This window comes from Poromitra crassiceps (assembly GCF_964638095.1).
Source record: "Poromitra crassiceps genome assembly, chromosome: 23".
Taxonomy (NCBI): domain Eukaryota; kingdom Metazoa; phylum Chordata; class Actinopteri; order Beryciformes; family Melamphaidae; genus Poromitra; species Poromitra crassiceps.
In genome coordinates, this window is record NC_139639.1 from 7,555,870 (window position 1) to 7,583,443 (window position 27,574).

A 27,574-nucleotide genomic window follows, 5' to 3' on the forward strand; every position below is an offset into this window, starting at 1 on the left:
TTAAAAAACCCTGACACCTGGCAGGGTGAGGGATCATAGTGCTCAAATTTAAACACATTTGTGAACAAAATGTGGGAGAAATAAGCCTTCTGTGTGCATAGAAAGTCTTACATCTTTTATTAAAAAAGAAAAAAGAGGAAATACTCAAGTAAAGTACCCTTACATAGAAATTGTCTTACTTAGTAGTAGGAAAAGTAGTAGTCTTACTTATACCTCTTACTTTCCACCTCTGCTGGTATTAAAGTTTTCTGTCTGTCAGATTTCAGCAACACTTTGAGCATCAACAGGAAGAATGGTATGAGTCATTTAGGTACCTACCTGCTTCTTCTTCTTCTTCCTTTTCTTTTTTTACTGCAGGAAAATAATGATCATAAAGAATATGTTAGAGAAGCAAATATGTATCATATCACAATATGACCAACTGAATAACTGCAATGGTATTCTTGAGGAACTCTGTTATTAATTCACTTTCACATAGCGCCACCATCAGGCTAACCTTGCAAAAGCAACGATTTATTTTAATTCCTCTGAAAAAGATTTTACACACAAAATATTTCAACTGCCTACATCATCTCTGTATGACAGAAGATACTTGGAACCGTTTGGCTGTGACAGAAAAAAATAACTTAGTACAAACAGGAAGTAACTCCCAGCTAAGGGAGGCATATTTGCTAAATGCTTATAGCTACACCACCCAAACGTCATATAGGTTTACCTGTTTGCAAGGGGCGCTATATGTGTCAGACCACAGTTGGTCATGATGAATAGCACTATGATCAGGACAAGGTGTAATTTTTTCAAATGGCAACATGTCATGTGTAAAGGTAGGTTGAGATCACACAAAATGTAAGGAAGTCAGGAGTGCAGCTCCTCCTGTGGTAGCAGGGTGGAAATGGAACTCAAGAGAGGAAGTTCAACTTATAAGCACTAAGACAGACATAGGGACATTGTAGGACAGGTGCTTATAAGCTCTAAGACAGACATAGGGACATTGTAGGACAGGTGCAACAAGAGGATCTAGGCCGGGGAATAGAGAAACCTTTATAGAGCTCAACAGTCACGTGGCATCGTGATGTCACCTCTGGTTCCTGATTCATTTTTCTCAATCATGTTTTGAGAAATCCTTCATCTACAGAGTTTTAAGCCTGGAACCAAACAAAACGACCTTCCAGAGAATCATGACCATAAAACATTTGATTCATTTGCATTGAAAAAAAACATTGAAAAACAGAAAAGAAGTGCTGGGTACATGTGTACATAATATCGTAAGAGTGAAGAAACTACTCATCCCATAACCCATTGCGGCATTTATGGCCAATCAGATTAGCGGATGATTGAGCAACAGAGTGTTTCAGCCAATGGGAGAACACTCTGTGTGGCAGTGGGCCGGACCAGCGGTCTGAGCGGTCGCCATAGAGTACTGCAGGAATGAGTCCGGAAGTAGCACTTTAGTTTGGGGAAAAGGCTACCGGTTTTAGAATGGAGATTTCAGTTAAATACATGAAATAAGGTCTGTGGTTATCAAACGTTTATGGTGGTAATTTGTGTTCAGCAGGATAATCTCCAGAAACGTGGACCACTTTTATGACTTTTGAAGCATAATGTGTTTAAATCAGATTTTCAGAAAACTTTTAAAAAGTCATAAGGTGGTCCTCATTTGTGAATATTATCCTCCTATTAGCCTTTTCCCCCTATAAGAACCAACATGGTGGTGATTTCTGGTTAAGCCTACAAACATACATCATCCCAGAGTGGCTAACATTATCGTAGATAGACACATTTTGTGCATATTAGTGAATGAACCGGATAACAGATTTCAAAACAGGTGCCGGCGTGGAAAGAGCGTGACTTGAACTGGATAACAAAATATACTTTCAGTCACTCAGTGGCGGTTTTAGCCCTTTTATTCAACAAGCTGTGACCTACGTTCGTAGCCTAGCCAGAGAGATAACAGCCAGAGAGAGAAATTAGTGCAGGGCACCAATCACAGATGACCATACAGCGAGCTCCACCAATCAAAGACGTCGATATTACATTGTAGAATTGTGGGTAGTGTAGTACTTCTCCATGAAATCGAATAAAAAGATTTGTGGCTTCTACAGGAAGATATACCATTGTTTCACCACTAGCTTGCCCATGGTAAGTCTACCTTGGGTGGTTATGAGAATATGACTAATAATCAAAATCTCAATGCAGAATATGAATGGGGAAATACTCTTCTGGAACCGTGACGTCACAGAACAGTCACATGACTGTTGAGCTCTATGGCGCCATAAGGAAACTAAACCTAACCCAAAAAAAAAAAAAAAAAAAAGAACCGACACAAATGTGAATACTGTCAATTACAGGCAAATATCAGTTTGATAACACCATTTACACAGTAAATCATTTTGTACATAAATATAGTATCTCATGACTTCCTATACCTGTTCTGCGTATGCATTTAGCAATGGGCGTTATGATGAGCAGCAACATGGTCAGGATCATGAAGATGATGACTATTCTCCCTGTTCTCCGTTTCCATTCACCATCAGACTCTACAGGAAAATAACAGCAACAAGTCTGTTTACAAGTCTGTTTACATGGACACAGTATCTATGTAGTTGAAAGCTTGACCCAATTCCAACCTTTTTGGGATTTGATTGTCTGTGTGTGTGTGTGTACATATATATATATATATATATATATATATATATATATATGTGACCATCACTGTAGAGCCCTGCGAGCGCCTGAAACTACGGCCCCAGCCCGGCCCGGCCCGTGACATTCAGGCCCCACCCCGCTGCGAGGGCCCGAAGACAATATTATGATATAATGACACATCTCTCCCTCTCTCTGTTCCTCAGCTGCCTGTGTGCTGCGGTGCTGAAAAGACAGCGCCTGCGCTCTGCCTGTCTCTCTATAAACAAGTTCCCCAGCGCTGGCCTAGGGCGGCGCCATAGCAGCCTTATATGTCCCCGGCTTCCGTCCACATTGCAATAGTATGTTTAATTAGGTATATGCTATTTGCACCTAACAGAATGTTATTATGTTTAATTATGTTTAAATTACTGTCTGTGGCGTGTCTTACTGCTTTATTGCTTGTTGCCTCTTGTTTTTATTTATTTATCTTTTATTTTTTGCACTATGTTGTAACGGAGCCTACAGCACAAGAATTTCACACGTGATACTTGTACTACGGAGTGACAATAAAAATCTTGAATCTTGAAATCTTGAAAACGCCTGAACGAGTGGTTGGATCGACAGTGTTTTGAGCATCAGCCCGCTACCAAACGGCTTTGTCCCTGCACTCGACTGTATTCCTTCTACCGAAAACCAGTTGAGGATTCGGATTCACGGATGTGGCTGAAGGCTTTAAATCTGAAGAAGCCGCCGACGTTTTTGTTTGTTCTCACCACTTTGACTTTGTGGACAAAAAGCCAACCAAAGAGAATCCTTTCCCTGAACTGTGGCTAGGATACGTGCGGCCTCCTCAGAAAAAGAGACGCAGACTGGAGCGAGGCACTGCTGCTGAATTGCCGGGTAAGCTAGCTCGCTGGGTAGTTATCATGTTAGCAACGATATAGCTGATCATCCATGTTATTATTATTTGGCTACGTTGTGTTGGTTTTGTGTGTGTTTACTTTGTAGCATTGCCTGATGTAATGCTAGTTAGCTAGCTAGCACTGCAGAGGCTAGCACTGCAGTGTTGAGCTAATGTTGTGGGCTTGGATCAGCCTCCCCGATGTTCCAGTATTTACCTGTCTGAAAAAAAGTAATGCTTAGTGAATAAATATGCTTAGTGTATATACTGTAGTGTTCCTGATATTTATGAGTCGGAGGCTTCTTGCTGGTACAGGGTTCTTTATTTACAGTTAGTCATATTACAACTCTAGGCGGTTGCCACGCACATAGCTAGCTAGCTGCTTCTCCCTTTGGCGGTATCTGGAGACTGAACCCGTGCATGCTCTGTCTCCCGGAAGTCTCCCACCAGCATAGTGTTCCCCCCCGGTAACACTCCCACACATCAGTTCCTATCTACAGGGGAGACACTTCTATTGCTCACCACATTATGTGTAACTCTGGTTCGCTACGATACCATAGACTATAGGTATATACAGCCTAATCTAGTAATTCAGATTAACAAATCATCAATTTGCTGTGAAACCCCTGGTGTTGTCCAGATCCCATCCATCCCTGATCACATTTAGACCCGCAGAAATGAGTCTGGAAGTATACTTCCGGGTTCGTCAGCAGAAAAGTGAATGGGGTTTAGAATGGGGATTTCACTTAAATGCATAAAATAATCTCTGTGGTGAACAAAAGTTTATGGGAATGTGAATTTGGGTTCAGCATGATGAGGTTCACAAACGTGAATAACTTTTATGACTTTTGGAACGTAAATGCGCTTTTTTAAATGTGATTTTTAGAAAACGCTTCAAAAGGCATACAAGTTATTCACGTTTGTGAAGATTATCATGCTGAACACAAACTCGCGTTTGCATAAAGTTTTGTTAACCACAGACAGACCTTACAGTATTATATGCATTTAAGTGAAATCCCCATTCTAAAACCCCATAGGCTTTTCCACTGACGAACCAAAATGGGGGCGATTTCTGGATAAAGCCTACAAAAATACGTCATCCCTGCGATCCTCAGTGATGTCATAAATTCACTCACACACACAAAGTCGGCCAGTGATGATGTCATCAGTGATGTCATAAATTGTGACATCATCAGTGATGTCAGAGGCATCATCAGTGATGCACACCTAGACACACATAAGACACACACACGTGCGTGTGTGCGCACACACACACTCACACACACACACACACACACACATACACACAAGAGACAGACAGACACACACATGCACACACAAACACAAGAGACAGACACACACTGATGACATCAGTGATGATGTTATCAGTGACAGTGCGCGCGCGCACGCACACACACACACACACACACACACACACACACACACACACACACACACACACACACACACACACACACACACAAGAGACAGCCAGGCACACACATGCACACACAAACACACACAAGAGACATACAGGCACACACACACACACACACACACACACACACACACACACACACACACACACACACACACACACACACACGACATACAGGCACACACACACACACACACACACACACACACACACACACACACACACACACACACACAAGAGACAGACACACACACTGATGACATAATGGCCATAGGTGTCACCAAGAGAACAAAAGTTAAATCTTAGAGATGTAACATGTAATGTGTTGTTAAAGTGAGGTAACTCACTGGGGATCAGTGGGTTGCTGATGGGTTGGCTGACCTCCTCACTGACTGGGTTCTCCACCTTACAGCTGAACAGCGTATAGTTCAAATCCACCTATAAATCAGTGAAATAGAATTAGCTCAAAGTTCACAAACCAATCACAGTTTAATTTGAATACTGTTTACTTGATGTCTTCACCCTTTGATTAAAGGAGATGTGAGGCTCAGCTGCAGAGCAGTTCCCTGAAGCTGGAAGGAGTTCAGTGCCTTGCTCAAGGACACTCCAGCAGCTTAAAGCATCAAGAAACGTAAAGGTTTGACTTCCGGTGTGCGGCACGGCTGTGAACTGTGTACAGGCGTTCTGTTTCTCTCTTTGTTTTATGTTGAATGTCGTCTAATATGTTTATGTACAAGTGGTGGATTATTTGTCCTCTGGTATGGGGACTGTGGTTGCACGTGCAACAGACACGCTGGAATATGGATTGGCGTGTGGACACAGACGAGTCGGGGATATTCGCCCTGCATGCGCTCGTATACAGCAGAGAAACCTTGCTTGAAGCAAGATATTCTGCAACTCAGGGGACTGCCTGCACGGGACTGTGGTCCATGCTGACACCAGGGCTCCTATCCACATCCCACCAGAGCTGATAAGACCAGGCCGGTGAAAGAAACAAGGAGAGGTGGAGACGACTGTGAGCAAGGCACACAAGGCCACCACTTCCATCTGTGATCCTCACAAACCTGCGGTCAATAAACAACAAAATGGACGAGATCTGCGCTCATACCAGGTACTGTTCTGATTTTCGGGAGGCATCATTGCTGTGCTACACGGAAACTTACACTCTGCAATACCGGACTCTGCCTGTAAAATAGACGGCTTCACTTTGGTGAGAGCAGACAGAGAAATCAGCTCCTGAAAAGCAGGGGCCGCAGGATCTGTGTATATATATTAATGATCGGTGGTGCCGTCAGTACACCATGAACAGCAGGTTTTGTGATAAAGACGTTGAGATCTTGTACCTGACTTTGAGACCCTTCTATTTGCAGAGGGAATTTGGATGCGTGCTGCTGTTTGTTGTCTACACACCTCCCAGTGGCAACGCGACGCGAGCAGCAGCTACTGTTGAACATGCTGCAGCAACAACATCCAGAGCCCCAGCAATTGTGGTTGGAGACATTCATGAACCAATGCAAACTGGACATAACAATGCCAGGATTTAAGCAGTATGTGAAGGGTGAAACAAGGAAGAATAAACTCTTGGATAAATGCTTTGTAAACGTGGAGGGAGCATATAGGATAAGACCACCAATAGCTAACTCATAATGTGGTCCATCTTGTACCAACTTATAAATCCAAACTGAAGAGCAACAAACCAGAGAGAAAAATAATCAGAGTCTGGTCACCTGACAGTATATAGAAGAACTAAAGGCATGCTTTGACTACTATGTGGGAGGAGTTTCATCATGACTGCTTGGATGAGACATCTACAGTAACAACAAACTACATAGACTTTTGTGTACAGTCAGTGATACCAACCAAGAAGATACAAATATATCCAAATAACAAGATGTACATAACTAATGATGTAAAACACATTATTCATTTGAGGAAAAGCACCTTCAGGAACAAGGACATAGGATAATTAAAGCGTATAAAAAAAGATTTAAAGGGGAAACTACAAGATGCAAAGAGGGCACATAAGCTACAACTAGAAAAGGTTTTTAAAAGCAAAAATACCAAATAGTTATGGGACACCATGAAAAGCATGACTGGACTGTCAACCACCCGGAAAGCATTGGTGGCAGATAATGAGGCCGATTTTGCAAATCAGTTGAACAGTTTCTTTGCTAGGTTTGATAAAGGAAACAATTCAGATCATGCTGAGAACATCATCAGCTCAGTCCTACCTGTGCAGTCTGATAGAATTAATGTTTCAGTTGAGCAGGTGAGGAACACTTTTAGACATTTGAATCAGAGGAAAGCCACAGGACCAGATCATCTCAGTGCCTTTATTCTGAAAACCTTTGCAGCTCAGCTTGCACCCGTGTGGCAGCCTATTCTTCAGTGTTCCATGGACACTCATATAATTCCTACAAAGTGGAAGACTTCACATATAACACATCTCTTCCAAAGAAGAAAACGTGTCCTAAGGAACCTGGTGATTATCGTCCTGTGGCTTTAACTCCTATTGTTATGAAAGCCTTGGATTTTTGGTTTGTTTGAATCCACATTTGATTAATTGGTACCACTCATTTCTCACAAATACAGTACAGGTGGTTAAAGTCAACCAGACTTTTTCCACTTCCATTCTCACTAACACAGGATCACCACGAAAACCACAAGCTAGTGTAATGAATATGTGAAGCAAGCTGAACAAATGATTCTGTTTATTCCTGTAAAGTAATGTATTGTTTATTCCCCTGATATTACAAGTGGACATTAACTAACTCACACATGGACAGGAAGAGAGTTGGACCAACACTTTGTCACTACTGTACCTTTGTAATGATTTGCTCTCTGGGTGACTCAATCTTCTTCGTGTCGTCTTTCCACCAGGTGTAACTGACTAGTTCAGCATCTGTGATGATTGCGTTACACCAGAGAGTACAGGAGGACAAATCAGGTTCACAGCTTGTAGAGATGGTGGGTTTAGAGACAGGAGCTGTTGTTGATGGAGAGAAGAGGAGAAAAAGGCTGTTGCAGTCAGGATCAATCACATGCAGTTTTTTTTTCTTGATTTCTCTGTCTCAATGCAGACAGCTAGAAAGACAGACAGACAGTGAGACTCACAGACTGTTTTTCCACATAAGCCTAATGTGCACTTGACATGAACAAACTTGTAACATTATGTGACATGAAGGGGGGATTTGGGCACAACCAATGTTAAAACAATACAGTGGTTTGACATCAGGGACCCAGGCCTGTTTCCGAGCAGGCACGTGCAGAGGGGGGTGCTAGGGGTGCCCGAGCACCTGCCCGTTTTCCCCTGATGCCAAAAGTGCCCTTTTTGGGAGGGGAATTTATTTTTATTTTTATTTATTTTTTTACAGTGAAGGCAAGAAGAACTTATAACAATAAATAACAATTTATCAATAAATAAAATGTCTGGACAGTTTACCCATGTTGACCTTTCAACCGGAAGTTAAGCAATCGTCTACGTCTCTGTGATGTGTGCAATATTTTTGTGCCAGGATGGTGAAGTCATGACCCGCCCTTTTCTGCCTCTGATTGGCCTAGCGTCAAGCATTGTGGATCCAATCACATTCACTTGGCTATCCTATCCTGCGTCTCTCCTTGTCTCCTGCGCCAATCAGAGGCAAAGATGGGCGGGTCATGCCTTCGCCATCCTGCCCAGCTGCCGAGCTCCGAATGACTGATGGCCAGACGGACCCATGGGACACTATTTCAACGGGGTAACAACAAAATGTGTTTATATACACATAATTCTACACTTAAAAAGGTGTGGTTAAATGGTTAGCGCCGCACAATCTGGCTTTAGCGTCAAGGAAAAATTAGGGAATGTGCGTGACCACGCCCAATAATAGCACCACGCCCAGACATAAACGCAAATTTAAGGCCAGGGGGAGAATAGAGCCTGATGACTTAAATGCAAGCTTGTCTCTTGAAACTCTCATTTAGGGCTGCATCCTCTCAAGCGCTGGCTGCATTCTCGGAGGGAGAGAGCAAACAGTAACACAGCCTGATCTAGACTATGTTGCTGGTTCTCTTTGCTGCGGGCAGGCTGGCTTGCTTCCAGCCGTGGTGCACTTGTTTTCTGCCCGTGTGCTGGAGGAGAAGAGTGGGGCTTGTGCGGGACTGGGGACCAAGTGAGACTCTTTCAGCTTTTCGGCTGAGGCCAGATCAGAACTGACTTTTTCTCTCTTTGTCTCTCCTCAGTTTTTAGGAAAGAGCTCAATTTAAATGAGAGTTGGATTTTGGCCAATAAAATGTCTTAGATTTGAACTGAGGACAGCCCATACGACCGTAGGTTTGGGGGCAGTGTTTATTATCCTGGGGTGCCTGCACAGGACATCAGCAGGAGTGTCTCTGGTGCCATAGTGGTGGTCTCTCTGGGTTTTGTGGCATCCAGATGTGAGTTGAGATTGTAGGTCTGCAGACGCTGGGACACAATGGGGACGTCCGTGCTGGCTTGACTCCTTGCAGACTTTACTGTCCCTCAGAAGCATCTCAGAGCTTTGACCTTTGTCTAACATGGCTATGCCAACATCAAATAGGGCATGTGATCAAATCATACCTATATTGCATTCTAGGCACAGTAGAATCCTGAGGCCCCAACAACAGAGATGGTTAAAACCAAGTGTGAATTGAGGGGAAAACAAAACACAACTCCACATCACCCACCTAAAACTGGTCAAACTGCCAAAATAAAACCCTTACAGATGACTTTGAGTTGAATCTTGCTTTTGTCGTAGTTGTTGATCTCTGGGGTGTACAATCCACTGTCTCCTCTGGTCAATCCTCTGATCCTCAGCTCTCCAGTTGAAGTGTTCAGCTCACCACGATCTTCAAATATGCAGCAACATGGTTAGGGTTAGGATCTCAACAGAGTTCTTAACATGGTTAGGGTTTCAAGTCAAGTCAAGTTTATTTGTATAGCCCTAATTCACAAGCATGTCTCAGAGGACTTCACAGATAATATGTCTAGCTAAATCTAGCTGACACAACAGTAACAATTACAGTAGTAATAATAACAACATGATTGAAAGAGAGACAGAGAGAAAGGGAGAAAAGGGGGGTGGAATGTGGGGGAGAAGGAGAACAGGGAAGGGAGGAGGTGGGGAGGGAACATGGGAATGTGGGGGAGGGGAGAGCAGAACAGATAGAATATGCTGTGGCTAGGCGATATGGTCATGAATAGACACAGGGGACAGTAAAATTGAGCAATCAGGTTCTGTATTTTACTTGAATATACTTGAATAAGCAAGAAATTAGTTGACATTTATCACCCAGCCCCAGGTAGCAGCGGCACACTGGAACTAGCAGCAGAGCGGCCAGGCCAGATGAGCAGCAGTTCAGACAATCTGACCACTCTAGCCATTAACCGGAACTAACTACAACACAAGGAATCTAGTTAATCTACAGCCTAGTCTGCCCTGTCATATTCTACTCTAGTCTGATTTTAGCCTGAACACTATAACCCCCCAGTTCAGAGGATCCCAAGTGGGAGGTGGGCCTCTCCAGGGGGGCTCCAACAGTTTGAGAGGAGGCTCAGTGAGTGAATTATTTTAGTTGTTTCAGTTATAGATCATTTAAGAATTTGAAAGAGTGAGGCAACTTTTTCATGGAGCTTTTTCCATGCTATTTCTGAGAGAAGGCCCATGGTCTCAGACCTTGAATACTCTTAGCTTCTTAGGGTTAGCTTCTCAACAGAGTTCTTAAAGGGATGCCTTGCTGATTATCAACCTACTTTGTGTCATTATAATCTATGTAATATAAGCAGATGGGCAGTGTTTACCTTCTCTATGGGCCCTATCATCGTAAAAGCAGTATTTTTGCACTAACGCAGAGCGCAGCGCAAATTGCGGGTGTGCCGAAGTGAATTGGTACTCTTCCTGCTGTGCTATATACCTCTGTGCCCATTATAATTATACTGGGCATGCCTGGGTTAGGCATGCCCCATGAAAAAAACAGGCATAAAGATGGCAATTCTTTGCGGTAAGAGCTCTGAAAAGCACCTCTTACCTCAAAAATACCCCGCTGCGTTTGAGCGCACCATTATTCTGCGTGCTGCGGAGCGCAGTGCAGGGGAATGCCTTTTGGATAGGTCATTACGCACTGTAGCCTACTGTACTTGCAATATTATTGTCAATCAAATGTCCCTGTTTCCCCGTTGGAAACACGTTTCTATTTTCCAGTCAACAAAAGAACCTGAATTGCATCAAATCAGAGATGTTCTTAACAGGCATATGATGTGATGGCGTTGTTGTGAGATATCCAAATATGCATGGAGAGAATTACAGCATGCATTGCGCACACTGTATTAAAGGGACTGCGAGACGGGAATATCTGATAGGTTTGATTAATGTAATGCCCAGGCATTGCCTGGCCACCACACCTGTGAATAATTCTGGTGGTAAAGACAGACCACCCAAATCCCATTTGCGCTGGCATTTTGCGGAGCACAGAGAATAGCAGATGACTTGGCACACCTCCAATTTGCACCTGCGCCCGGTGTTATGCCGAGTTCTGCATCCCCACCGAGAATTGCATCCCCACCCTATTTTGGGGCTGTTTTAACTTAAAGGTCCCAATTCGTGCAGCTGTAACCTCTTAAAAACGTGTGTCTCTGGTCCATAAAACATGATTCTGGATTAATTTGTCGAAAATATAGCAACCCCGTTTGTTCTGACGGAGTTGTCACTTCCTCATCTCGTTGCGTCCCAAGAATGGTCTGTTTCTATAATTTATTCAGAACTAACAGTTCCCATTGGCCGCTGAGGGAGAGCCCGCCCCAGGCTCCCAGTGGCCAATCAGATTAGCGTCTGTGGACCAGCACGCTTGTGTCCACAACTAACGTTAGCAACGAGCTATCGCTAACTTAATGGTTGCTACGCTAAAGAGGACATCTCAAAATGCCTAGACTTACCCAATGCACCTCCGCAGTTGCTGGATCACGTACAGTTGGCGTCGCTCCAGCTAGAAGTGTTAATTTTGTGGCTATAGACAAAATGGTGGAGGTAGCTTGTGTGAGAGAGACCGCGCGCACTATGCTTGAGGACCCGACTGATGTCACATTAACCCGTCTGGGGGAACAGAATGTAAGGGGCGTGGCTTGAAGGAGACTGCAGGGGGAAGCTGGATAGGGACAAATCCAACTCTGGCAGTTCTGAGGTTGTGACCACTCATTACAGGGAGGGATGACAGCAGTATATATGCATTTACAAGTAAAAACAGCTTTTGCACGGAATGGGACCTTTAAAAACAGGGAGGTCACGTCTACCCAGACAATATCATTTTTAAACAGTTACGTTTCTGTATAAATCATTACAATATGCTCCCGTGAGGTGGGGATGCATTTGGTGCAAAACTTGGCATACACTGGAACATAAATTTACACTTGCGCGAGGCGGACTGCTATCGTCCCTGCAGGGAAGGCACGCATTAACGCGCGCAAACAGGTGCGCAAGCGCAAAAAGCGGATAGCGACTGTACCAAGATAGGGCCCTATGTTTTCCACACAGAGAAATATATCCTCTCCATTTGTCTGCCTGCAGAAACTCTGCCCCTGCCAGCTGCAAGTAATTAAGGCTTGTTAACGCTCTGATGTGATGTGCACATACTTAAAAAATAAGAATAAACAATAACAGCCGCCCTGGAAGCCATTGTAAAAAAGAAATTGTTCAGAGAGAGGAGGGCCCTCCTCTCCCTACCGCCCTCCTGAACATTGAATCCAATGCACTGTGCACATGCCCACATTGCACACTCACTATGTATAGTATGTATAGTCATATCAATCATTATATAAATAACAAACTGTACAGCTTTAGTTTAGTTATAGAAATAATAGAAATATAAATAATAGTATTATTCAATACTATTTAGGAGTATTTAGTTGATTTGATTTAATTTACCTACAGTTTCTGGGAAACGTAAGATGTAAAGGCGGTGGAAGTAAAGTGGTATATATTGTATATTGTATATTTTCGCGTATTGGTTTGTTTCTTTTCTTATTGCAATATTTTAATACTGCTGTTTCTGCACCTTACCTTAATTGTGTAACTTTTTATTTTATTTGTGTAACTTTTTTTATTGTTTAATTGTTTAATGTCATTGATGCTCTTGTCATTGATGCTCTTGTCATTGATGCTCTTGTTACTGTCATTGATGCTACTGCTGCTGTAACGCCAGAATTTCCCCTCGGGGATGAATAAAGTACTCTATCTATCTATCTATCTATCTATCTATCTATCTATCTATCTAATGACTTACCTGGTTAAATAAAATAAAAATAAAAGCCGCTTCGACAGCCCTCGAGCAGAGCTTCCGCATGTAGAATCTCTGTTGTGACATGTTTTGCGTCATAACGGAGAGTTTTGTCTGAGAATGAACTGGGAGCTCTCCCTGTAGGGTCGACTGAGGGAAGGTAAAGACTGCCCATCTGCTCATACTACTGACATTGTAAGGATACAAATCTGGTTGAAAAACAGCAAAGCTTTCCTGAGGGTTAGGGTTAGCTTCTCAACCCATCATTAACAATCTCTGTAATTCTTCTTAACGGGTACTGCCAAGTCCCAATGACAAAAAGAGCATGTGAGATTGCAGCATTCATCACTCTGTCTGGCCTTTACTCGTATAAAGTCATGTCTTTTGGTCTATGGAATGAACCAGCGACGTTCCAACGCCTAATGAACACTGTGATTGTTGACCTCTAAGTCTGTGCTGTTTATTTGGACGGTGTAAATAAATCTATTAAAAGCGCAAACCTTTAAGCCCATGGTGCCACTCCCCCTACAGCCCCTTTTCCATCCCCCCCACCTCCCCCAAACACCACCCATATTCCTTCCCCCTAGCCACTAATCCTACCCACCCCTCGAACCACGACTCTACCACCTTCCTATCCCTATGGCCCCTTTTCCATCCCCTCAAACACCACCCGTATCCCCCTAGCCACTAAGAGCTCATTTATGCTCCATTTCCATATGAAAATAAATGTGTCTGTTTCAAACAATGTAACTGTCAATGCCCACATAGGTACATACCATGCGTCTTTCATGTTTGTACCATGTTAAGCAACACATCCACTAGTGGGCAGTAGAGAGACACATGTGTGTGTGAGTGTGTGTGTTAGTGATGCGCAGGCCGCAGTTATAACCGCGCTGACCGCGGATATCCCGCCCCGCGGGCGGGCCGGATCATAAAAATAAACATTCTGATTAATAGCGGATGGGTTGCGGGCGGTTGAAACGATGTATCATTAATGAGGAAAAATAATATGAATTACGTTCTCTAGTCTATGAACGTATTTTAAGCAAAAAATTTCGTCAGGCACATTCTTAGTCGCCTATTGTAGATCCCCCAAAGGACCCACGGCCGTAAACAAAACAATAGCCAGGTCGCTAGGCTCCACTTTCAGTCCTTATATGGTCAATGATGTCACCCTCAAAAAGGAGTCTCCGCTGAAGACTTGTTTGAACAGAAGACGCGTTCATATTTTCCCATACAATGAGGCAATCCAGCAAACTAAACTTAAAGCTATAGCGTTAGCTGAGTAACCTACATGAGGGCAAGTGGTGGACTGGACATAATACAGCATGGAAGTTTATTTGGAGTCTTGGACTGCAGCGATCGCACCAACGGCAGCAGAAACCGTAAGTTCGCTCCCTTTATAGCATTGTGAAATGTCAGGTGCATGGCGGGCACGGATCTATAAATAGTCTGAAATAATTTGCGCGGATTTATGGCCGGCGGTTGGTTCATGCATACACACAGATTAGGATGGCATAAAAGCTCATCCGCGCATCTCTAGTGTGTGTGGTACTGCTCCATTTCATCCGTATCTGTAAGCTTTCAGAAAACATGCAGAATTACACACGAAATGAACGCAGAGTACGGACAGAAGGCTTCATCCTTATCCATAGTTAACATATTAAGCATAATTGGGCCTTTATCCTACCCAGCCCTTGAATCCTGACTCCCTAGCACCTTCATATCCCTAGCATTTTCCCACTAAACTCACTAACTAGACTGACTATGACTGAGTGAGTGAGTGAGTGAGTGAGTGCGTGACTGACTGAGTGGCTGACTGAGTGAGAGAGTGAGTGAGTGAGTGATTAACTGAGTGCGTGACTGACTGAGTGGCTGACTGAGTGAGAGAGTGAGTGATTGACTGACTGAGTGGCTGACTGAGTGAGCGGCAGAAAATGACATACTGCACGTTTAACTGAAGCTGTGTTTGAAATGGTTCTCACATTCACTCACTCACTATTCCCTATGTAGTGTTTATAATTATCATATAGTGAACTATATGGGAACGATCAAATAAGTTTTGGACACTACCTCACTCCTCTTCTCTTTTGGTAAACGACAGTATTGCATTGTGTGGTACATGGTACATTCTCTGTTCACTAGAAATTGACTGACTGACTGACTGACTGACTGTCCTGACTTTTCTATCTCATGACGCTGGCCCAGCACCGTGGGAAAAGCTACTGCACCATTCAGCATACATCTGAGAGAACAACTTCTCCCTCCACCTGTTACATCTGAGCTTAAATCACCCTGTGTCTCAGTTTACCTTTGAATTGATGGAAGGAGTCCATCTGCCCTTGAGTCCACTCCATGGCAAGGTCACCTCCATGTTTCCACAGTATACGAGTGATGGGACGAGTCACAGAGGACAAGTCTGGCTTGAGGACAACACTGCCCCCTAGTTTCCCATAGAGTAGCTTTTCTGCAAAGACAAAAAGAATGGAAGCTGTGACATTTTAAATGTGAGCGTGTGTTTTGGCAGTGTCAGAGGGGGCGGAGCAACAATGCTTCAGCTAAACATCCAACCTGCTTTGAGACTTAAAGGCATGTCTTGATGTTCTGACTGTATTCTGATATTTGTCTTCGTCAGCATCTTGTGACATAAAGAGAGAAACAGTTTCATCAGTTGTCCTTTAATGATCCTAAAAACGGCCGTTGATGATGAACACATCAGTTCATCATCAACATTCAAGATTAGAACCTTATTTTTAACTAGTGACGTTAAAACAGGTTGACTTGCATTGGAAAAGTGAAGTCATCTCAACACATTGTAGATATTTCAAGGTATTAAAAACTAAATGTAATACTACTAATACATAATGATATTTTGATACATAATACATCAGTATTTCTTAAATGTTTTGTGCTGTCAACTCTTTTCTGTTATGTTCTACTGTTTTCTATTTTCCTGTGAGTTATTGTCCTTTCCAGTACTTGACTATTGAATTAAGTCGTGCTGTACCACTTCATCTCTGGTCTGAGCCTCCTATAGGAGGCTACCTGCTGGTTTACTGTCTGTAGACCACTTCATCTCTGGTCTGAGCCTCCTACAGGAGGCTACCTGCTGGTTTACTGTCTGTAGACCACTTCATCTCTAGTCTGAACCTCCTACAGGAGGCTACCTGCTGGTTTACTGTCTGTAGGACTTCAGACCAGCTGTGGCAGCAACAGGAAAATGGACAATTATTAGGATAAACTGCCACACTTCATATTGCATTCACCTGGTGGGGAAAATAGCTTTTTTTAAATGAATTACTTTTCTCATAATTCATACTAAATGATGAGGATGTGTACATGTAGAGGCACATTTCACATGCACACTAGTGGCCTATGAGTGTGTGAGGGGCAATTTAACAACGTGCATGATTTTTAGTTCAGGCGTGAGAAGTGCCTGACTGTGTCTTGAGTCACATGGACCAGCTTGAACACATTTCAGATGCAGAAACTGGAACAGTCTCAAATATGTTTGCAATGCTTTTGGAACATTGTTTGGTTGCAGTAACAGATTAGGTCACTGGGTGGTGCTGCTCCATTGTGTTACAGCAACAGGTTGAGTCAGTAATTCATGCATTTTACCACAAAATGCAACCCAGTCTCCATTTTTTTTCAAAGTAGAAACATTTGTCCACAACCTAAAAACATTTATATTTCACAATTTCGACTCTAAAATTTGTTAAATGGAAAATGGTTTTTGTGTGGATTTTTGGTTAGGTTTAAGGTTAGGGTCTGGATTAGGGTTAGGGTTAGAGGTGGTCGGGTCAGGGGGCTGTCGAGGACCCCTCCCCCACGCCTAACCCTAACCCTAACCTCTCCCATCCCTCTCGAAACTCCCACCCTTCTAAAAACGGGTGCGTGTCTATGTTCCCACAATTTTGAGCCTGGCTTTATCCAATATTCAAATTTCTGTTTTGGAAATATATGCAAATGTGTGTATATTTATGCCTCATTTGCACAATTAAACATACAATTTCAAAAAACTGTAGTCTCTGTTTTGGTAGGATCATTAGATAATTTTCAAAGCTTTCCCTCATAGGATTCCTTACTCTCTCATTTAGAACATATTGAGCAAACAAAATCCATTGAGTTTGGTTTTGTTGCAATTAGGGTTGACCCAAACGTGTTAAACCATATCAGTCTACATGTATGTTGAGAGATTATAGTGCTGTAGAGACCAGGCAGCACTACTCTATATCAGCATATTGGCTCCAGAGAGAAATAACACAATGTCAAGGCCTCAACCCTGAAGTCCTGAGGTGGCAGCACAACGTCTATAAATAATGACTCACTCAAAGTCTCTAGTATCTGCAAATGTCTCAAACCAACACAGAAATCAATCTTGATCAAATTAAATAGGCTGTCATGTTGGTCTTTACTGAAATCATCCCCACCACCATATGGATTTACCTAGATCATTACGTCAGAATTATGTCGGAATTCTTGCATATTTGCAGAATTATGACATAATTGTCATAATTCTAAAATATTTTCAGAATTACGAGATCTATTGGCAGGAGTCATTAATTTATAAAATAAAAAAAATAAAAAAATTGAAAACGGCAAATGCCGTTTCCCAGTGAATTCAATATGCTTCTGTTCAGTTTATACCCTTTATGTGAAATAAATAAATAAATAAATAAATAAATAAATAAATAAATAATCAGTGTTCAGCTAAGCCTGTAAAATCAATCCAAACTTACGGGACTCGTGGCTCTCTGCAGCCTGCAGGCAGACCCACAGCAACCAAGTCAGAATGACAGAAGGCGACATCCTCTTCTCTGTAACCTAAAGTATATTACAGTACAGTATATCAGTTTTGTATAAAACACTATATATTTTAGTATATAAGTAGTGTACATAACAGTATATATTACAGTAAATCAGTACTGTATATAACAGTATATATTACAGTATGGAGGAAACGTGAAGTATTTAAAAGTTTAAGCATTATAATGATTAGATGCCATCCCTTCAAGACCTGCACACTACCAGGATGCTGAAGCGGTCTTGGAAAACCATGGCCAACCCCTCCCACCCAGGACATAAACTCTTTGAGGCCCTCCCCCCTGGCAGGAGACTGAGGTCTCCTGGTGGTAGGCCAGAACCTCTCGTCACAAGGACAGCTTCTTCATAATGTTACTTTAAAATACTGCACTTTAGATTTTAGTGATTGTTTTCTAAATTATATAGCTTTGTCTTCTCCTATTGATGCATACTTGGACTAAGTAATCTGATTACTTACTGTGGCTATTAAAGTGAATCTTGAATCTTGAAAACAAACAAAGAACACAAAGCTATGTTCTTCCTATCCAATCTCACTTTCTCGGCCATAACTCTGAATCACCTATCCCCCCTTCATCTTTAGACTCTACCTTTTCTTTGTGGAAATCTACTTTTGTGAGCTATACCAGGACAATATATTTTCTACTTTTTCTACTTCTACTTCTACTTTAAGTACATATGATTTGCCATGCTCACATCTCTTCCGTTATCTTCAGATATGACAATGTGTAACCTCTTAGTTTCCTTCTTTCCCTTCTATGCCAATTTTACTTCCATGGGAGGAATTATTTAAACTTTCACTCAATCAAAGATCACTTATATCTCAGATTTACTCCTTCATTATGTCATTTAATAACAAATCTGTTTAGAAAGCTAAATCAGTGTGGCAAGAGGAAATAGGTGTTGAGTTCTCCAAAGATTGGTGGGCTGGGGCGATTGATAGGGTTAGCTCCACAACCTCACGTGCTCGGCTGGGTCTCTTACAATTTAAGGTCTTGCAATAGGCTTCATTATTCTAAAGCCAGACTGAAATGTATCCCAATGTAACACATGTGCTCGATAGCACATCTGTTACAGCCACGCCCGCCCCTGTCAACCTTAGTCATATGTTTTATTTTTGTCACAAATTATGTTCATTCTGGGACATATTCTTTAAAACTCTATCCGACATCTTAGAAATCGAGCTGCAGCCGTGTCCCTTGATCGCGATTTTTGGAGTTGCTGGAGTTATCTTAAATTTGTGCGTCAAACACCTAGACATAATTGCTTTTTCCTTACTAGAATCTTACTAAATTATGTTGGAAATCACCTGGGGCCCTATCGTCGCAAAAACGCTAATTTGCGTCTGCACAATGCAAATTGGGGGTAATTGTACTGGAGATTCTTGGGGTAGGCGTGCCACGTGCCAAACCAGGCATTTCCGCGCAAAATGTGGGGACAGATTGCATTCTCCTATCGTCAGCATGCACGCAATTACTTTGCGCTAAGAGCTTTGAAAAGCACCTCTTAACTCATTGAGTGCCAATGACGACTTTAGTCGTCAATTGATTTAGTAACGTTTAGTGCCAATGACGACTAAAGTCGTCAATTGCGTTTTTTGACGGGGGGATGTCGATCAAAGCCAGATCTATCTCCTGTAAAATTTTGGGGCATGTTGAATGTGTATAACCTATTTTACCGAGCCATTAGGTGGCGACAGTGCTCTCCAGATTAGAGAAAGTGGAGTAAAAAACACAGAAGAAGTCGTTGGGGAAACGGAAATCGCATCGCATCCGTATGCATCGATATGCATGAAGCATAACGTTAGCTGTGCCTGCAGCAGCCAATCTGCTGCCACAATTGAGCACCTCCGTGTCCGCTGCGATAGCCCATCTGCATGATTTTGTTATTAGTTGTTATTATTCTCAACTGGAAGCATGGGAGCCGGTGACAAATACATGCGGAACGCTGTAAAAAAGCTGGATGTAGCGGACTTTTCAGTGCAGAGCAAATGCAGCAGAAAGCCCCAGAGACACTCCCATACGGAGGCGGAGTGTGCAGTTGAGGGGGAGGGGGGGGGGGGGGGGGCACGCAGAGCAGCACACAACACTGACCCAGACAGACCCAGACAGCAGGACAGGATTGGCAAACGCAAGCCAGAATATCCGATGCCCACCAGCAGCAAATCAAGACCAGCAAGAAGCTGCAACCAGCAGCGCACGCAGGGGCCAGCGCTGCTGGTTGCAGCTAAAAAATATTGTTTTGCCAAACAAAATTCCTTGGTTTTCGCTGTTCTATTGAAGGAAATTATTTTTGAGGTGTGACTACATCAGAAAATATTAGCTTCAGTCAGTGATGTGCATGAAATGTTTAATTTCACAAAAGGCTCATTATCTCAGCTTCTAGAAAAAAACGGCTGCTTTTGGTTAAATCAAGCTATCTTCTCCGGCTGATAACTAAAGAACGGAAAATGATATCAATAAACCTGTTTTTGCTGATGATAGAACAGAGTCTCATCGTTCTTTTTGCGTGTTCGGTGTTTACATAGTAATATCACACAATATTCTATGGGCCTCGAGAAATCACTGAAAACGCTCTGAAACTCTGGCACTGGGAGCGTCCGTTCTCCAAAAGTGGCTGGCACTCAATGAGTTAAGTGCAACAATTGGCAACTTTCTTCTGTTCAAGGAAAATTAGACGGTAAAATAATGGCTTATAAGATGTCTTACATACAACACAATTGACTCAACATGACCAAAACAGTCATACATTCTGTCATTGTGTTACTTGTTCAAGATTCAAGATTATTTTAATTTGTCCCGAGGGAAATTTGTCTTGGACATACAGGCTGCCACATAGGTACACAGTGCCATAACAAAAACAACAACAAAAAAACAATAGTGCATAGCACACCAGTGCCGACATGTGCAAATACACAACCAAAGTGCAAACATCAATAATTTACAGTACAATCAACAATACATTACCTATGACCTGAGTTTAGGAGACTGACTGATATGGGGATGAAAGAGTATTTGTATCTGTTGAGGTGTCTTTTTTTGTTCTTGATTGGGACTCTGTAACGCCTGCCAGATGGAAGCAGTTCGTATTCTGAATACAAGACATGAGAGGGGTCAGCAATGATCTTCCTAGCTTGTCTGATTACAGTTTCCTCAAAGAGTATTTGAAGGGAGGGGTGCTCCCTCACCCCCATCACTTTCATTGCAGTATGAGCCAGTCTATTTATTTGTGATTTCAGCTTAACTGGTAAGTTGCCAAACCAAGCAGACATACCGTAACGAAAAATGCTCTCTATAACAGCATGATAAAATAATAACAAAATCCTCTGTCCGACCCCAAACACCCTGAGTCGTCGCAGGAAGTACAGTCGCTGCTGGATCCTAGAGCACACAGAATTTACATGGACATTCCAAGACAGATTACAGTCAATATGTACACCCAAGTATTTGTATGAATGGACCTGGGCAATTTGGGCATTGTGGACTAACACTGGGGAATGATCCCCCAGGTGCCCTGGATCAAAAATAATTTCCTCTGTTTTTTTTGTATTTACAATGAGGTGATGGTCCTCACACCACTGTACAAACCTTTCGACCTCCAGACTATAACTCGAAATGTCTGTGGATGGAATTATAGTTAAAATAAATTATCACATTTGCAGATGATTGAGGAAAAATAACCATAGAGGAAACAGCTGTCCTCTGCATTTTAACATTATATAGGCACAGGAGAGACAGAGTGAACTTGAGGTGGGGGTAATTTCTGCTGAGCAATGCAATAAAGTAAGCTATTTACAGTTAGTCTGACAGTAACATGTTTGATGAATAAATCAATCCAAACTATTCCACTACTGTACTGCTGACAGTAGCTGTCGTAAAGACAGGGGGGGGTGACTAGCAGCTACTGTCATCAGTACAACTCAACCGCCAACATACTCGTTTAGTTACATTCCTATATATAGGCTATTCACCTTCACCTATCCCATAACCCGGACGGTCATTGGCACTACAGACGATCTGTCAACAAGCTCTCTCCATCTCTCTCTGTCCTCGGCACGAGTGAGTCCACTCTATTACGCATGGAGAGAATTACAGCATATGCCATGCCTCGCGCAAACACAGCGATTGCAAGACGGGAATCTGATTGGTTTGATTGATGTAACACTCAGGCATTGCCTGGCCACACCTGTGAATAATTCTGGTGCTTAAGACCACCCAAATCCCGTTTGCGCTGGCATTTTGGGGGCGCAGATGATTTGGCATGGCTAATTTGCGCCTGCTGCAGGTGCCGTGAATCATATTTTGGGGCTGTTTTAACTTAGAAAACAGGGAGGTCACGTCTAGTCAAGGTCAAGGTCAACTTTATTATCCCATAGGGAAATTCAGGTGGTCAAAGGTGCAAACATAGAAACATATAGGAACATAAGAAACCTTAAATCACATGAAGACATCGAAGGCGCAAAATAAAACATGTAAGAGCATAAAAACATTAGATCACGTGAGACCTAGCAATTTCAGTTTTGTGCACTACATGTCTCCATGCAGTGCACACACACACGCACACGCACACGCACACACACACACACACACACACACACACACACACACACACACACACACACACACACACACACACACACACAAAAAAGGTAAAACATGATAGGCTACACTGCACTGTGCATACAGGTAGTTATCATCGCCCTAACACATTAAAAGGAGGAAAAAACAGAAAACAGGCTATTAGGTTTTACGTTTAGTTTTCGTGCTGTCTTGTTCATTTAACACTCTGATTGCAGATGGAATAAAGGACTTGATGAACCGGGTGGTTCTAATTTTCCTTTGCAGCATCCTTCCTTTGCCCCGGTGGCTGAGTTGGAACTTGCTGTGTAAGGGGTGAGCAGGGTCATTGATGATGCGTTTGGCCTTGCCCAGAATGAGATCTTTAGACAACTGGGCAGCAGACGTCTGATCACACCCGATGACCGTGCTCGCCATCTTAATCATGCATTGCAGCTTAGCTTGGTCTTGGTAGCGCATGTTCCCAAACACACAGATCAGGCCAAAGGACAGGATGCTCTCAAGGATAGCCTTGTAAAACAGTTGCAGGATGTAATGATCAACATTAAACAGTTTCAGTTTTCGTAAGAAAAACAATCGCTGATGCAGCTTTTTGACCTTAGCAGTGGCATATTCATTGAACTTCAGCTGGTCATCAATTTCTATCCCTAGATATTTATAGGTCCTAACGCTTTCAATATGGTGCCTTGTTAACAAGGGGGGATGGTACTTCTCCTCCACTCCGCCTGAAGTCTATGACCATTTCCTTTGTTTTGGTCACATTGACCGTTTAAAGTGCATGTTTCGCTCAACACGGAGCCACTTAAAGTTCATTTTGTTTCGCTCACAGCTGGCGGCATTAAAGTGCGAGGAGTGTGGCAGCATTCATTACAGGAGCAGCAGATTTTAAATATATACATATATAGATATAATACATACTATGTACTATATATATAAAAAAAATAATATATATGTATATAATTAGATACGTAAGAAAAGTAATAAGGTAAACGTTATGAGAAATAGCAGCAGTATATTGCACGAGCAGCATTTTGATATATACATATATAGATATAATACATGCTATGTACTATATATAAAATATATTAATATATATGTATATAATTAGATACGAGAAAACTAAAGAATATAACGTTAGAGTGATTATGCATTGTTCATAATTCTCACAGCCACCGGGAAGAAGCTGTTCTTGAGCCTGGTGGTTCTGGCTTTGATGCTGCGTAGCCTCCTACCAGAGGGGAGAGGGGCAAACAGTCCATTGGCAGGGTGGGTGCAGTCCTTCATGATTTTCGCAAAAACGTGACCAAAATCGCAGACAGACAGAGCCCACTTATTCAATTTTATGTGATGATGATGATGATGATGCACACTTGTAAAAAATAAAAAATAAAAGCTGGAGGTCCAAAAATAGCATTTTGAATGGGAGACAATGTGTGTTTAGGGACACAGATGCAGTGTATTGTGAGTACACAGTGTATTATAGACAGTTGAAATAACAAAATTCACTCAAAATACACACCCCACAAACAGAATTGAACAAAAAGCCCAAATGTATACAAATATACATAAGGAGATGAGGGCAGCAGACGTGCCAAACCAGCTCTCCCTATACTCTGTGTGGCTGCATCAGATCATTTGGCAGAAATGGAAAGTCCCTTTAGGGGCAGTGTCGACAGGGAACGTGTATTTGAGCAGCCAGCGCATTTCTGCAATTCATTCTCTATGGTAAGGACGTGCTAGGAGCGCTGCTCTTCCAAGGACCGCACCTGGCGTTTAAGCGCTCTTTGCGGCTATGTGTTTTTGGGCAGAGGGCTCTGGGCGTCTCAGGCTGAAAAAAGTTGAATATTTGGAGGAAAAGTGCTCCACCTCTTCCTCAAAGCTGCTCAGGGAAGCATCGTCAGATTTGAGGAACCCCACCAGGGCTGTTTTCGTCTGCGTACTTAAAGTAAGTGTGAGTGGAGCCTAAAGCTCGACACTCTTTGGTGTACAATATGTACAGTATGGAAGACAGAACACAGCCTTGGGGGGCTCCTGTGTCCTCCTCTTGTGTTCATTTTAGGAGAGAGACTGCTGTATTAAAACGGACCTGCTGAGAGCGGTTCAAAAGAAAAGCATTAATCCAAATAATAAGCCTAGGATTCACATCATAATCCATCAGCTTGCTCACCAGCAGGTGGGGCTGAATGGTGTTAAACGCACTGCTGAAGTCAATGAACATTATTTTCACAAAACTGTGAGGTTGTTCTAAGTGTTCATATATGCCATATTTCGGGGCGGTTTTAACTTAGAAAACAGGGAGGTCACGTCTACCCAGACAATTATATCACTTTTAAACTGTTACATTTCTGTATAAATCATTACAATATGCTCCCGTGAGGTGGGGATGCGTTTAGCTGCTGCCGGGCAGGGGTGCAAGACTCGGCATAACACCTGGACACTTGCGCAAGCACAAATAGGGGATATCGCCTGTACCAAGATAGGGCCCCTGGTCTTTACCTACCCAAATATGATGACCAGCAGAGTGAGCATTAACTTAACTTAACTAATAGGATATTCTGCCACCTATATCCCCCATTCAGAATGACCTATTTGGCTGTTTCAGAGAACGGGTGTCTAAAGAAACCCCATTTGCAATAAAACTGTATGAGATATCTTCATGCAACCACTGGTTCTTGTTCAAAAGCATTATAGGCAGTTCAGTACAGTAACAGTGTATTTCACAGCAATTCATGTTTTTCTGATAAAAAGGGAAAAGTAAATTAGTCCTTTTTTCCGATCACCACAAAAGTATACAATTTCCACCTAAACTAAAGCTAAGTTTGTTGGATATATTTCAATATTTTTTCAGGTAAATTACATTCTGACTCTTTGGTGATGTAAGGCAGACACCTGGTTCATACTTCAGCACATTTGATGAAGATAAGAGTGAGCATTCTCAAGTTATGGGCTTTTTTATCACCTTTCCCCTATTCGGACTGGCCTAATTTGCCTCTTTTTCAGAGATTGGTGTAGTTCTAAAGAATTAAAAAAATATATAATTTGGCATCAAAGGAAAATGTCATTACAAACAGTAATGGGATATGGAAAAAGCACTGTTGTGTTTTGTTCTAACTCGAAAACTAAAGCCTTCTTTGACGACTTGCTAGACTATTACAGTTTTTCACAATTGTTAACACACATTTCTCAAAACAATAACGGCTTTCTCAAAACTGCACACACAAAACTGAAAACCTGACACACAAAATGCTAAACCTGACACTCTCTTTGCAAGAGGACTCTTTGCCATCAAATCTCTTCACTGTTCACAAAATGGAACTCATGTTTTCATTTGGTACAATATATTTTCAAATGACACACACATACCATTCATTGAGTACACACAACTAAGCATTTGCTGCACACTACCAAGCATGTACAGCACACTGAAGTGCAACATTGAAAACACAATCATAGAAATGGAACACACCATATGAATGACAATGACTCTGCAGAATGAGCCATTTCTCCTTTTGTAAAATGTCTCATGTAGGCCTACTTTTTTCATAGTCAAACATAAAACAGCACACAAATATGCAGCAAAACAAAAGTTTTACAGTATTTCGGTACACACAGAGAACAGTACAATACTGTAACCCCCCCCCCCCCCGTTCACCAAACAAAACAGAGGTTCAAGGCACTTTTATGCTGCAGTCCTGATTGCAAATTGCTCAACAGACCTGAATGTTTAGAGATTTGAATATTTGTGTGTTGTAGGTTGATGCTTTGAGATTTGACTTGAGAAGTGTGTGCAACAACTGAACATTGTGTTTTGACAACAAAGTGATGTGTAATTGACATCAGAGTGTAAAGAAGGAAAGTCAGAGTCTAATGCAGATAAGCGAGTGTGAAGTAGTGCCAAATTGGGTCAAGTGATTGGTACATGAATTGAAGGTTGTGCAAATTGTGCAGAATTTTCGCTCTTTGTGTGTTAACAATTGTGAAAACTGTAAGCAGAGAGAGAGAGAGAGAGAGAGAGAAGAGAGAGAGAGAGAGAGAGAGAGAGAGAGAGAGAGAGAGAGAGAGAGAGAGAGGAGGGGTGGACTAATGTGACCCATGAAGGAAATGTCTCTGTTCCTGTTTTAAATCTAAAGCTCTGAGCAGGTATTGCCTCAACTGCAGAGGAAGCAGAAAACTAACACTACTCTCCTTCCTCAGTGCTGCCTGTCTGTTCGGAGGGTCCAGTCACTTCCTCTTAAGGCAGGAAGTCAAGCTGCCTGCAACCAGCCTGGGGTGAGTTCAGTCCCGACAATATAGCAAACCGTTTATTTAAACGGAAACGGCGGTGCATTGAACACCCTGTTGTGTGACACAAGCATTGGAGCCGTCTGTTGGATCCACTGTGCACTCTGCCTCTTTAAACAGTAAGGTTTATATACACATCACTGCTGCTGACTGGTAACACCTCTGACACGGCCACCAAACAAGAGACAACATCCCTCAAAGCCTGTTGCAAACCGTTTGGAGGAAACATGAGGTTCAACTCAGAAAACGTAGCATATGATGCACACCGTTTAGCAGATTGAACACACCCCTGGTTATGTACAGTAACGCTGCTGTCGGGCGGAAACCTTGCATCTAAAAAATAGCAATTTTTCAAAAGGAGGAAAGAACTGGTTTAAAGTACCTCAACTTTCACAGGTTATTTTTGGGTACCCATAAAATGCATTTATGAAAAAAGAAAGAAAAAAAGGCAGAATTTGGAGATAGGTTTCCACCTGACAGCGAGTAAATGCAATACAAATACAAGACATAAAAATAGTTTGTTTCGACAACATCACTAATGTTAAAGTAGATCTGCTGATAGAGTCAGGAAAGTAAAATAGAATGGAAACTGTGTAGAAACTGATGGCACAATACCTTTAGCTGGAGACAGTTATCTGTGAGACGACGAAGATACAAACA

General features: G+C 42.3%; 1 protein-coding gene across 1 annotated transcript; it reads right to left on the reverse strand.

Annotated features, from left to right (window-relative positions):
• On the reverse strand, nt 1-27,545 carry LOC310797405 (lymphocyte function-associated antigen 3-like; the record flags this gene model as incomplete). Its single annotated transcript, XM_083659774.1, has 8 exons — nt 27,530-27,545; nt 17,975-18,059; nt 15,544-15,699; nt 9,687-9,812; nt 7,787-7,950; nt 5,312-5,402; nt 2,427-2,537; nt 1-17 (listed from the first exon to the last, which is right to left on the reverse strand). The coding sequence occupies exons 2-8, from the start codon at nt 18,042-18,044 to the stop codon at nt 1-3; spliced, it is 735 nt and encodes a 244-aa protein (XP_083515900.1). The 5' UTR covers nt 18,045-18,059; nt 27,530-27,545.
• Between the last annotated feature and the right edge of the window lie 29 nt (nt 27,546-27,574).